The following is a 14,164-nucleotide window of genomic DNA, read 5'->3' as shown; positions in this document are numbered from 1 at the left end:
TTGCGTCTAGGTTGGATGACTTCCGATCTATCCATAAGAATTATTTCACCCATTTACGGATGGGAGTTTTTTTTTTAGGCATAAAACGTGACAAAATAAGTATACGACTGTGAAATTGATCTTCCACCTAACCTTAGGTAGTTCTGAAATTATTATTTTTTCCCGAACTTATTTGAGAGAATCTAACCTATTTCGAGTACCAAAAACAACAACAAATAATATGTTTTCGATTTTAATCTACGATGAATAGTTTTTCGAATCACCGATTAATAGAAGACACTGAAATGTTTTTGTTTGAGAAAAGAAGAAGAGGAATCCAACTTACGGCAATGGAAGAAGAAGGGATGAGGGATGGAGTGACAGAGATAGAATTAGAGAATTAGGTTTCTTTTTTTAATTTTTTATGTTTAATTAATGGAAGGATAAATTAGACATTTAATATGCTACATGACACCTCCTAACCAATCCCCTAGCTATTGAGTATATTGGACAAGCCGTTCTATTGGATTGGCAAGACATATTAGGTTTCTTTCTTTTACGGAAAAACGTTTAAGCACAGTGAAAGCAGAGACTCATTTTCTCACTCACATTATGTCAGGCATCCACGGGAGGAAAATCAAGCACGACAAAGGTAAGGATCATATTCTCACATCATATTAGGGGAGAGGAGATTTTTTTTCACTCGGTCAATAAAATTTCATTAAAAAGAAAACTAATTACAAAGATAAAACTATGAAAGAAAATAAGGCACTGTGCCCCCAGAACTTTCACAGTTTAAGTGGATCGAAAATGAACTCCACCATGCCATTCTACACCTGGAATGAAATCTGGCCGACCTTCAAAAGACTCTAAATCTTTCTCAGAAAGCAAACATGCTCCCTTGGCCAAGTGATGAGCTGCAAAGTTAACTTCTCTATAGCTATACATATTGTATGGTATCATAAAAAACACATGCCAACCTCCACTTATGTTTTAGATCCCATGGTAAATCTCCACCCTTGAAGGCTTGAATACAACTTTGAGAATCTGACCTGACACATATTTTCTTCACATTCCATCTTAGAGCCAACTCTAGGCCATAGTGATGAGTGCTAAATATTGCATATCTTTTTATTGGCATTTATCTTATCTTTTGTACTCTAATTCTCTATTTTATCTTAAAATTATGCATTTTCATTGTTTTCAAGAATTTAATTAATTTTGTGTTTTATGGTACTAAATAAAGCTTGGATGAATTGAGAAGCCAAAACAGCAGGAAATTGGTGGTCAAAGCCGTAAAGGCAACGAGAAACGTAGAAGTAATTTCACGCAAAAGGATATTGCAATCCGCTTGCGCTCAGTTTGCAATCCGTTTGTGTTAGAGCACTGCTCGGTCGAACTCGCAACCGTTCCTATCTCAACCTTTTTTGTAAAGTTTAGTTGATCAAAACTATATACTTGATTTCTACTCTACTTATAGCTATGTATCGGATTAGGATAGAATGTGTAGTTGAGCTTTAGACTTCATGACGTTCACCAATTAAAGACGAAGATCTACTTAGGAGCTTGGAGGAACTTCGTCAACAAAAGGTATGTGGAGACTAAAACTTATCTATCACTCAGAAGTATATTCTATTCTATCTTCTAATGAGACTAAGTCGTATAGGTATATAAACTTTTACATTATACGCATTTGATATTTCGAGCCGAGCTTAATTCACTTATATATTTCTCAAAATATGTGTTGGAAGCTTTTTTCTTTAGCTATGTTCATCATATTCTTGACGAGTTTAGTTGTAAAAAATTTATTGTTGGAAACTAAATATAATGTCAAATGATGATCATGTGAAAATTACCTTGAACATCTTATATGATTTGTGTGAGACATTCATTTGATGTTAACTTGGGAAGTATCGTATTGATCATTCAATCACTTGAAAATTACTTGAAGCTTATAGTTTGTATGATACAACCATTGTCGTCTTCCAAGGATGTTTTAATGATTGAAATGAGAGTTTAGAACAATTACCTATGTCTAGATACAACACGGTATGCATGCCTAGTATGCGAACTGTTTTGTAATGATTCAGGTCCAGGAACTTTGTTTGCGTACCTAGTATGTGAACAGTTTTACCTGAGAAGGCCTGGGAACCTTGTTTGCCTACCTAGTACACAAACGGTTTTACCTGAGTTGGTTTTGGGATGGTTGTTCGCATACGGGGTTTGCGAACTTCTTGACTAGGCTAAGGTCCGGGGTTTCTGTTCACATACCTGGTTGACGAACACAGTGGTAAAGTTCTAGAATCGGTCATGTATGATTCTCATACTCATGAACTAAAACATTTATGATCTAAGGAATGCAATCTTATAAAATCGTGGATTAATGTTCATGAATTGATTTTTGTATAAGCACTTTGTATGATTACGAATCAAAACGATTTCGATTCAATTTGTTCATATATATTTCTATGAGATAGTGAACAATTGAACAACACTTTTTGAAACACAATTAGATTCAATTTATTATCTTTTATGATTGATTGATCTTCATATTTTATCTAGAAGTGTTTGATGAATACGTCTAAGAAAAAAGTGTTCATATGGCTAACTTCGGTTAACTATTATTGAGCCAACTCAATATACATATTTAGGTACGGTAGCCCATATCTAAATGAAGGTATATTTCATTTGTGTATAACAAGCTAAGACCATATAATGGTGGAGATTGATTGCTTTATTTTTAAGCAGACTTAGCTTGAATCTTAAATTAAGTTTTCATCTAACGGTGAATATTGAATACTTTGTTACTAAGCTATCTTAGCTTTGATTGAAAGCAACCCTGATTTGAAAGACTATATAAGAAGAACTCTAGCAATGGGAAAACCTAATCCCCACACTTCTGTGTGTTCCTAGTTGCGTACTAGAGTCGATTCTCCTTTGACCTAGGTTTTTCCTAAAACCATTATAGGTTAAAGACTTGAAGACTTCATTGGGATTCGTGAAGCCATATCCAACTATTTTCTCTGTAGTTGCATATTCTGCTCTTACTTTTTCTATCGTATTGAGTTTTATCTTCTCTAAGATTTACTCAAGATTTATCTCTGATAGGTAAGACATAAAAAATAATCAGAACAGTTCTTCGACTCAGACTCTTGTGGTTCCGCGATAAATTTTCATATTATTCAGTTGGGTTATTGTGAGGTGATTGATATTTCTAGACTGATCTTTAGGAGTATAAGACCCGATTATCAATTGGTTCCTGTTCACCTTGATTTATCAAAAGACGGAACAAAAACCGAATAAAGATAAACATATTTGTGGGAGACAAATTTGTTTATAAGTCTTCGACTTTGGGTCGTAGAAACTCTTAGTTTTGCGTGAGATCAACTAAGGGAATCAAGTACGCAGAATCCGACGTGGTTCTAAAGGCGTAAGGAACGCGATTGTACCTTAATCGGTGTGAGACTTGGTTAGGGCTCAACTACATTCCAGTTCGAAGTTAACTTGTAATAGGCTAGAATATGTAGCAGCTTAATACAATATGGTGTTCAAATCTGGACTAGGTCCAGGGGTTTTTCTGCATTTGCGATTTCCTTGTTAACAAAACTTCTGGTGTCTATGTTATTTCTTTTCCGCATTATATTTTTATATAATTAAAATATCACAGGTTGTGCGTAGTTCAATCAGTTGATAAATCCGACTTGTTTGTTGGATAGAACTTGATTGATACTTGGGCATTGGTCTTTGGTACCGTCCAAGTTATTTCTCATATCAATCAGACTAGCATATTTCTATCTGTTTGATTTTTGATTATATTGACAAAGAGATATAAACTCTTTGATTTAATTCTTGATTGAGTCTCGCTTTTAAGTTGGTGCTCTCGGAATTAAGTTGGATTTTAGTCCATACAGATTGCTGAACGAATTATTGGGTGTGGTTGTTATACCCCTGCTTTTTCAGTTTGTGCAACAATGGGCTTCATAGAAGGTGTTGGTTCAAAGAAGATATGGGCTTAGCAAAATCAAGAGATCCAAGACCAAAACCCATTTTCATACCCGATACATCAATTCTGATGTAGCTGTGAAACACCCAACAACACCTCCATCAAAAAATCAGATTGGATACACCCGCTCAACACCCAAGCCACTTTCTCTTTTCTTCCCTATCGAGCAGAAACCAAACTAAAGCCATCTCCGTTTCCTCTCTTGTTCAACAGTACCAATACCACCTTCATCCCCTTCAATAACTCCATCATCCCACCTCTACCAACATCATTAACGCCACCAATTAAACCTCTAATCTCTTTATCTCTCAACCTTATCTTCTTCCTTATCAGAAACAGTAAACCTGGAAGTTAGGTTTAGAGTTATCCATTAACAACTCGAGGAGCAACGAATTAATAAAATTGCAGAGAATAAATAACAGAGAGGATAAGAAATTCATGCAATGAGTGGGTGGAGATTTTTTGTTGAATTGAAACCCAATTGGGGATTTTTGTGTATAAATAGAGAAGAGGTTGTGATGTAAAACTCATGCCTAGAGTAGCCGGTGCACCAAGCAGTAGTGCATTTTTAGTATTTTTCCATCATGTTTAAATTTCATAACTAGGGTTTAGATGAACCCTTAATCTACTGCTAAGTTTGTTTCATGTTTCTGATATTGTTCTTGTTGTGCTTCATTTTTTTAGGGTAAATTTAATATGAGAACTTCAGCATTTACTCTCACAGTGTATGTCATGCATCCATTGTAGGTAGAACACTACTATGTTGATTGTGCTTCAACTCATGCTTAATTGATTGTTATTGATCCTTAGATTAGTTGTGCTTTACCTAGACAATTAATGCTTTGGAAAGATACTTTAGTTGCGATTAGAATATCCATCTTAGGACAGGTTTAATCATATAAGTGATCAAATTGGTCTGTGATTAGTTATACTGTAAGAAGACAGCTAATACTAGGGATTAGTTAGTGACCATAGTTGACATTGAGCCATCCATTTGAGACCGTTCTGGATAAACGACAAACTTGCATCTTCACCAGTGTTCGTTACAAGGTACAACCTAGTACCTTTTATTTGCATTCTTGTTTTCTATTTTGTGCTACATAAACATCATCCAGTCATATCGACAAACATCTTTTTGATACATATTATTTAAATTAGTATTAGTAGAACTTAGAAGTTTAGCTTCACATCGTAACAACTCCCAGTGGGATCGAACTATATTTCAACTGTTACAATAGACGTTGTGCACTTGCAGTTAATTGTAGGTACATTTACAGACCTACCACATAGGTAACAACACTAATTTTCGTGATATAGTTTGTTTGCCATCCTAGGACAACACATAAAGTGCCGAGAGTAGCACAACTTGCATCATGAATATAAATACTAGCATCAGGTTGGCGCGGATTTCCACGGGATATCATTATCTCACCATGTTCTGGAGGAGACCAACTGATCTCAACAGATGTAGAAGTTTTAGATATTCTATGCTTAACCTTGAAGTAATTCATTATGCGCAAGTCCTCCACAGAATTAAACATAAAACCCTCCATACGAATAGAGTTATCACGAATAATCTAATAAACCGTATCCTTAAAACTAACCAAGTTAATACATGCACCTAACCTTAGGTCGTTCTGAATTTTTTTTTTCCCGAAGTTATTTGAGAGAACCTAACATATTGACCAAAAACAACAACAAAGAATATGGTTTCGATTTTAATACACGATAAATTATTTTTCGAATCACTGATTAATTGAAGACACTGAAATGGTTTTGTTTGAGAAAGAAAGAAAGGGAATCCAACTTATGGCTAGGGCAAAAGAAGGGATGAGGGATGGAGTGCCATAATTAGAATTAGAGAATTAGGTTTCTTTTTTTAATTTTTATGTTAATTAATGGAAGGGTAACTCAGACATTTAATATGCTACATGACACCTCATAACCAAGCCCCTAGCCATTGAGCATATTGGACAATCCCCTCTATTGGATTGGCAAGCCATATTAGGTTCTTTCTTTACAGATTTTTTTAAGCACAACGAAAGCAGGGACTCATTTTCTCACATCGCATTAGGATAGGCATCCATGGGAGAAAAATTAACCACGACAAAAATAAGGCTCATATTCTCACATCACATTAAGGGGGAGGAGATTATTTTTTTCCCACCCAGTCAATAAAAATTCATTAAAAAACAAACTAAATATAAATATAAAAATATGAAAGAAAATAAAACATTGTGCCCCAAAAACTTTCACAGTTTAAGTGAAACAAGAATAAATTCTACCAGACCATTCCACATCCGGAATGAACTCTAGCGTACCTTCAAAAAATTCTAAATCATTCTCGGCAAGAAAACATGCTCGCTTGGCCAAGTGATTAGCTGCAAAGTTAACTTCTTATATCTATATGCACATATCGTATGGTATCATAAAAAACACATGCCAAGCTCCACTTCTGTTTTAGATCCCACGGTAAATCTTCACCCTTAAAGGTTCAAATACAACTTTGAGAATCTGACCTGACGTATATTTTCTTCACATCCCATATTAGAGCTAACTCTAGGCCATAGATAACAACACTAATTTTCGCGATATAGTTTTTCTGCCAGCCTAAGCCAACATATAAAGTGCCGAGAGTAGCACAACTAGCATCATGAATACAAATACAAGCACCAGCTTGGTACGGGTTTCCCTTTACTGCACCATCACAACATATCATTTTCTCACCATGTTTTGGAGGAGTCCAACCAATCTTAACAGGCATAGAAGCTTTAGATATTCGATGCTTAACCTTGAAGTAATCCATTATGCGTAAGTACTCCACAGAATTATACATAAAACCTTTCATATGAATATAGTTGTCACGAATAACCTGATAAACCTTACCCTTAAAACTAACCTAGTTAATACCTGCACCTTCAAAGAAAACCTTTTTGTGTAATTTCCATAACTCAGTGCAAATTGCAAGATTCGCAACAAGCCATAAGTCCTTAACCATTCTGCTTCTCCCAGTTGCATCTTTGTAAGAGGCTACAAGATCCTCAGCAGGATGGAGATCAAAATTCCTAACAGCCCATGCCCATATCCTCCTAGCAAATCTGCAATGCCAAATAATATGGCCAAGAGACTTAATGCGTTTTTTTACATAAGCAATATTTGTTTGGCATTTCCTTAGGCATCTTTTTTATCACCTGATCTTGTGTTGCACAACATTCCTTTCTCCAAATCTTCCAATAATGTACAGCCAAAGTAAGATGTACAACTGACCTCCAAAAGAGTTTAGCTGCAATACTTCTTCATATGGAGTTCTCAGCATAGTCTTATTAGACCTAACCGAGAAAACTCCCTTTTGATCTAGGTCCCAAATTTTATAATCATCACCACCAGTAATAAGAGGTAAAGAATTCAAATCTACACTAGATCTAAGCATCAAAATACGAACCGTATTTGGAATAACCTAGTTTCCATTAACAATCAAATCACTAATCTTTGAAGTAATATCATTTCTTCCTTCCCAAAGAAGTGATTCTCAGTCTCTTAGTAATAGAGAAATTTTCGCACCAATTATCAAAGAGTAAGGAAGTATTTGCACCTGTACCTATAATGTAGCACATATGGTATCCATTTGACCCCAGGGTAGAACGAGGACATATACTTGTAATCAAGTAAATTGCCATTAACTTTGAAGCTTCAAGAATTTTTCTAGATTTTATCCGAGTCTCTAATGTTCAACCACAACTTCGTGAGCATCCAACCTCTTAATTCCTAAACCACCTTCTTGGTGAGGAAAACAGAGACTATCATAAGCCACTGTGAAATATTTATGTTTCTCAGAGTCCCCATGCCATAATAAGTTACGTATATCTCTTTCAGTTTTTTCAATCATCCTCTGCTTGGCCAGTGATAAACTTCCATTGAATGAGTAATATAACTAGAGATCAGTAAAGAAATAAAAATTAAGCTGGCCTAGATAAAAAGTAGTTTACCCTTCCAACCAGCCAACCTGTCAATTATCTTCTCAACAACGTGCCTGAAATGAATATTATGGACAATGCCAGGCATGAGTTTAGCACCAAAGTATCTTTAAGAAAAGATGGCTCTTTCCATACCCAAAAAGTTAGAATAACTATACCTCGTGAACAAGAGCCACCTCCATAATAAAAATTACTCTTATTTTTGTTTACATATTGTCCAGAGTCCCTTTGATACATCCTAACATATCCATTAGATTATGTAAACTATGTCAATTTTCCTTGCAAAACACTATAATATCATTCACAAATAGAAGATGAGTTGGTGCAACTCCTTTCTTACTGACTATAAATTTCATTCTCTTAGTAGCAAAAAGTTTTGAGAGGTTTCGATTCAAGATATCTTCAATAATAACAAAAATTAATTAAAGATGCAAGTGGATCACCTTGTCGTAAACCTCTAGTGATGCTAAAGAAACCTTCAGGACTGCCATTAATTATCAGAGGCTAGAACAATATTTTTATACTCCTACCTTTCATACAAGATACTTGTTCTTCGGATGCCAACTTTCCCAACTCCATGCCAAGTCTTGTAGCAAAAGTTTTAGTAAAGATTTTGAAAAGAAGTTACTTAAACCAATAGGACTATAATCCTTTATAGCATCAGAAGCATTATTTTTTGGAATAAGCACAATAATACTTGAATTAATGTCATTCGAAATTTTTCTCATCTCCCAACAGTTTATATTGGACTTAAATAAATCTTCCTCAATTATATCCCAACATTGTCTATAGAAAGTACCCGAGAAACCATTTGGCCCAGGTGCACTATCAGTTCCTAAATCAAAGACAACTTTTTTTTCTCCAAAGTTGACACTGCATCCATAAGAGCACTTTCCTCAGATGTAATATACTCTCGTGATCTATGTCAAACAATTTTGGATCAATTACAATCTCTACACCATTAAATTTGTCTTTGTAATAATTGACAATACATTCATTAGTTTCATCCTTCAAAAACAAAGTAGCATCAGTAGAAATTTTCAATTCACATATAGTGTTTTGGCTCCTTCTAATCCAGATGTTATTATGAAAGAATCAAGTATTTAGGTCACCATCTTCCAGCCATGTCACTCTCGACTTCACCATAAGCAAAACTGCCACTTTGTGCGTACATCATCAACAATTTTCTTAGCATTCATAACTCTAGTGAACTGAATCTCATCAACCGGATCATAATCCAAAGATCAGTTTTGGTTTCCAACTTCAACTCATCTTGCTTTAGTCTAAATTGAATATCCTCAAAAAAAATTCTATTCCATATCTTCAAAGTCTCCTTTAATGTTTTTAGTTTGCCTGCAAAACAAAAAGAGGAGCACCCGTTTGTGGCAGTTGCCAACTTTCTTTCACCAAATCCATGAATCCAGGATGAGATAACCACATCTTTTGGATTCGAAAAGGAGCTTCATGTGGCTTAGGATTTTCAAATGCAAAACCTATTATGGGTAAATGATCTGAAACAATTCTAGACAAAGCTTTGCGTTTCCAGTTCTCATACCTCAAAATCCATGTATCATTAACAATGGCCCTACCAAGTTTGGACACAATTATATGAATGCCAATTTGACAATTAGACCAAGCATACTTCTTACCAATAGCATCAACTTCCACTAAATCGTTATCAGTTATCCAACTTCTAAACTCATTAATAGACACAGATTTAGGAACCCTGACACTTTTCTTTTCATCCAATTGAAGTCTACAGCTGAAATCCCCAATGACAAGCTAAGTAATGGATAGGAAGCCCAAACCTAGTTTTTTTCATAATTGTTTCGCCATGACAGGATTAAAAGAAGCATGCACAACAAAAATAAAATCACCATAAAAATCAAGAGTAATAGCTTGTTGGGTACAAGAGATTATACCTGGCAGAGCTAAACTACTATTTCTAAAAACCCAAATGTTATTTTTTTCACCATCAGCTTCATTAGTAATTACCTCCCCAAACTTCTAACAAAACGAGTACTACAAAAAAAAAAAAAAAACATTGGCTCTGCAATGCAAATAATATCCGGACTGTCAACTTTATTGTTGCAACAAAAAAGTGTTCTGACTTCATCTCCGATAGCAGTTTTGCAACCCATCAACAAGAGGATGGTTTCTATCAGTATGATCCAGTATATAAGTTTAAAGCATGTTTATGATTCCAGTGATTCCAAAGAGTCAAGTTTCTACAAGTTCTACGTTCTGATTCAATGGTGCGAGTCAAAATTTTTGAATTTTCAAAATTCAAAGTTTCCCCCTATAACTCAGCGTGATTGGCGGACATGCAGATTGGTATTGATTATGTATCAGTTGACTACTATCCCTTCAATTCTATGTTTATCTTTCCAGCTCAAAATAATATATCCTTTTCTAATTCTCCTCAAAATAGTTATACCAATATAGTTAACTTTGGTTATAATATATACCATTCTCAACAATATAACACGGAGAAACCAAAGTATTTTCATAGCACTCTCACCAAAGTTAAGTCCAAAGTTTGGATTACCAGAGCGATTACTTCATCTTCAAATTCTCAGGTCTCTTTAATCACTTCAAATATGCAAGCTACTAAACTTCGAGATCTGAATGTAAGGCAAATCAGGAAAGTTGTTGGTTCAAAAATAGAGCTATATCATCAACAACGGAAGATTTGAACACCTCCCTCATTGATAAGCTTCTTACAAAGGATACTTTTGAAACATATGACATAAGGAAGGAAGTAACGCAACTGTGGAAGCAATACAGACTCTTAAATATGCGTGCTCTAGAGAAGAATATTTTTCTCTTTAAGTTTTCCTCAGATGAAGTTGTTGAAGCTATTTTCAAGAAGGGTCCTTGGAACATCAAGAAATATCGCCTAAACCTCAAGAAGTATGATCCATCCATTTCTGTTCCGGATCAAGTCTTTACCCACCAAGAATGGAATGTTCAGTTCAAAAACATTCTCATTGAACACCACTCAGCTCAGGTTATTGATGAAACTCTAATCGAACTAGGTCCAAAGATTAAAATTACACCAGATAATTGCAGACCCGTTGCTGGCTCAATGATAACTGCGAGAGTCAAAATAGATCTTAAAAAACCTATACACATAGGGGGTTGGTGGAACACAGCTTCTAGTGGAGTTACATGGGTTCGGTACCATTGGGAGAGACAACCTCATCTTCTTTGCAAGAAGTGTTTCACTATTGACCATGATGATGATGAATGTGAAAACACTGAATTAGACTTAAAGATTAGAAGGTACACAAATGAAGAATATGTCAATTATTGTCATAATCTTGCAAGAGCTTACAGGGTTGAGATTACTGAAGATTTAGATTTATTGTTGCAAAGAGTATGCGAAGTAAGTCAGGGGAAGCTTGAAGAGAAAGAAATGGCTGAGAAACAAGAGGAAGAAAGGAGAACTAAGAGGGAAAGGAGTGAATATACAGAAGAGACCTCAAGGACAAATGCAACTCTAAGTCCTGTATTGCAGTCTCATGCTATTCACAAAAACATTGCTGGTCTTAATACTGGATCTACTGATAGATTGGAACATTTTGATGGGATGGAGCATAATTTGACTGAAGAAGGAGAACTACCTACAAGAGAGTACTCCCATGAAAGAAATGAGGCTACTGTAATTCTGGTAATTAAACCTTTCTCTTCTATTTTGCTTTCTGATTTTCCTATTTTACAATCTTTTTCTTTTAATTTTTCTGCAAATATGAAGGTCCTAGCTTGGAATGTTCAAGGTCTAGCAAAAAGATTCACCAAAGATCAAGTTTTTGTTCTGGTTAAGAAACACTCACCTGATTTCTTGTTTCTCTCTGAAACAAAAATAGATAGTGATAAAATGATTTCTTTGTCCATTTACCTAAGTTACTACAATTATGTCCATATTGATAGAGTAGAACTAGATGGAGGTCTAATCTTAATGTGGATGGATGGAATCCATTGTGAAGTGCAAGATGTCTCAAAAAATATAATGCATGTGATCACTAAAATAGATCCTAGTAAGCCATATGTTCTTATTACTTTTATGTATGGGTCAACCTATTTTGATAAGAAGAAAGAACAATGGGAATTTCTTCTAAGAATTAGTGAAAATATTAGACAACCTTGGACAATATTAGGTGATTTGAATTTCCATATGCATAATATATCTGAAGCTGTTAACCATACTATTGAAGATAGGTATGTCAAAGATAAGGTTGATATTTGTGGCTTGATGAATATAGGTTACAGTGGTAAACATTACACTTGGACCAGTAACAGTTTTGGAACTGGCAGTAGAAAATCTAGGATAGATATGGCTTTAGGAAACAACTATTGGTGCAATTTTTTTCCACATGCTAAACTTATGCATTTAGTTCAAGCTGGGTCTGACCATTGTCCTATCTTATTGATCCCATAAGCTTTTAGCAATAACACCTTGAGGCCTTTTAAAAAAAAAAATCATGTGGATGAAACATGTTGCTTTCAAAACTCAATTATCTATTGCTTGGGCTAATAATGTCTCTGGGTCTGCAGGTTTTCAACTGATTGCTAAACAACATAATACAAGAAAAAGACTTTCTCAATGGAATAAAATTGAGTTTGGAGATATTGATGGGAACATAAATCTCTTACAAGCTCAACTTGAGACTGCTCAAAATAACTTACTGCCTGATACTCAACATGAAAACATTGTTATCCTCACTAAGAAATTAGATGAATGGTTTAATATTAGAACTGAGTTTTAGAAACAAAAATTAGGTGACACATTCATTACAGAAATGGATCAAAATACTAAATATTTTCACACATTATCTAATAGAAGAATGTTTAGGAAAAAATATTGATTTCTTATGTGATGATAATGGTGTCTGGTTTAATGACAGTGATGATATTGCTAATTTGTTTGTTAGCCATTTTGAGAAAGTAAGTAAAACTTCCAAGCCTAGTTTTTCTGATACCACTATTGATATTATACCCACTGTTATTACTGCCAATGATAACTCTCAGCTCAATAGAATACCTTCTTCTGATGAAATTTTTGAAACCATCAAACATATGAATGATTGGGGTTCACCTGGCCCTGATGGCTTTCAATCTGGTTTCTACAAATATAACTGGGACATTGTTGGGAAAGATGTTACTAATGCTATCCAAAATTTTTTTGAAACAGGTTTCATGCCAACTGAGTTCAACAAAACTTATCTTAGCTTGATTCCTAAGACTGATAATGCTACTAAACCTATGGATTTCGGACCTATAGGTTTGCGTAACACTATTTATAAGGTTATCTCTAAGATTATGGCTGATAGAGTCAAACCTCACCTAAATATTTTGATCTCTCCTTATCAAGCAGCTTTTGTTCCAGGTAGAGATATTCATGACAACATTATTATAGCTCATGAAATGATTCACTCCATGAAACTTAAAGAAGGTCACAGTGGTACTATGGCTTTAAAACTTGATCTTTCTAAAGTCTTTGATAGAATTGAATGGCCTTTCTTATTAGGAGTTCTTAAAAGTTTTGGCTTTGATGAGAAATTCTGTGGTTATGTTAATCAATGTATTTCTACAACTCATATATATGTTCTCCTTAATGAGTCCCCAACTCATGGTTTTAATCCATCTAGAGGACTTAGACAAGGTGATCCTTTATCACCTTATCTTTTCATCCTATGCGTGGAATTATTATCTAGGTTGTTTTTAAATGCTGAAACTAATCATCAAATTTCAGGAGTCAAAGCAGCTAGGAATGCTCCAGGTATTACCCATCTAATGTTTGCAGATGATATCCTTATTTTTGCTCAAGCTGATTTACATAATATTACTAGTATTCTGAACACTCTTGACTATTTTGGTAGTGTGTCCGGTCAAATGCTCAACATAAGTAAATCCAGTGTCTATTTTAGTCATAATCGGAGCCCCAACACAAAACAAATTCTAGCTGAGGAACTCAATATGACTGAAATGAAACTTACTTAGGTGCCACACTGTTATTAGGAAAGAGCAAAACCAAAGCTTTTAAACCTCTTTTTCAATCCTTTGGTTCTAAAATCAAGACCTGAAAAGGCAAAAATATGAATTACTCTGATAGAACTGTCATGGTAAAGCATGTGCTAAATGCTTTACCCACATATCAGATGGGTTGTTTCAAAATCCCTAAAACTTTGATTGATCATATGAATGA

General features: G+C 34.8%; 1 protein-coding gene across 1 annotated transcript; it reads left to right on the top strand.

Annotated features, from left to right (window-relative positions):
- Positions 1–10,753: 10,753 nt before the first annotated feature.
- LOC113352390 lies at positions 10,754–13,959 on the top strand. The gene is made up of 4 exons (XM_026596214.1): positions 10,754–11,629; positions 11,714–12,374; positions 12,514–12,700; positions 12,864–13,959. Exons 1-4 carry the CDS (start codon positions 10,754–10,756, stop codon positions 13,957–13,959), a joined length of 2,820 nt encoding a protein of 939 aa, XP_026451999.1.
- The last annotated feature ends 205 nt before the right edge of the window (positions 13,960–14,164 follow it).

The sequence above is a fragment of the Papaver somniferum genome, chromosome 2, assembly GCF_003573695.1.
Source record: "Papaver somniferum cultivar HN1 chromosome 2, ASM357369v1, whole genome shotgun sequence".
Taxonomy (NCBI): Eukaryota; Viridiplantae; Streptophyta; class Magnoliopsida; order Ranunculales; family Papaveraceae; genus Papaver; species Papaver somniferum.
The sequence above is the reverse complement of the archived record's forward strand: the minus strand, read 5'-3'. Positions and strand labels throughout refer to the sequence as shown.

Bases quoted from the DNA above. Each gene is read 5' to 3' on its own strand.
- LOC113352390 (XM_026596214.1), top strand. From the start codon at position 10,754: ATGCGTGCTCTAGAGAAGAATATTTTTCTCTTTAAGTTTTCCTCAGAT. The intron at 11,630-11,713 runs GTAATTAAACCT...GCAAATATGAAG, and splicing joins ATGAGGCTACTGTAATTCTG to GTCCTAGCTTGGAATGTTCA. The intron at 12,375-12,513 runs GTCCTATCTTAT...CTGGGTCTGCAG, and splicing joins TCAAGCTGGGTCTGACCATT to GTTTTCAACTGATTGCTAAA.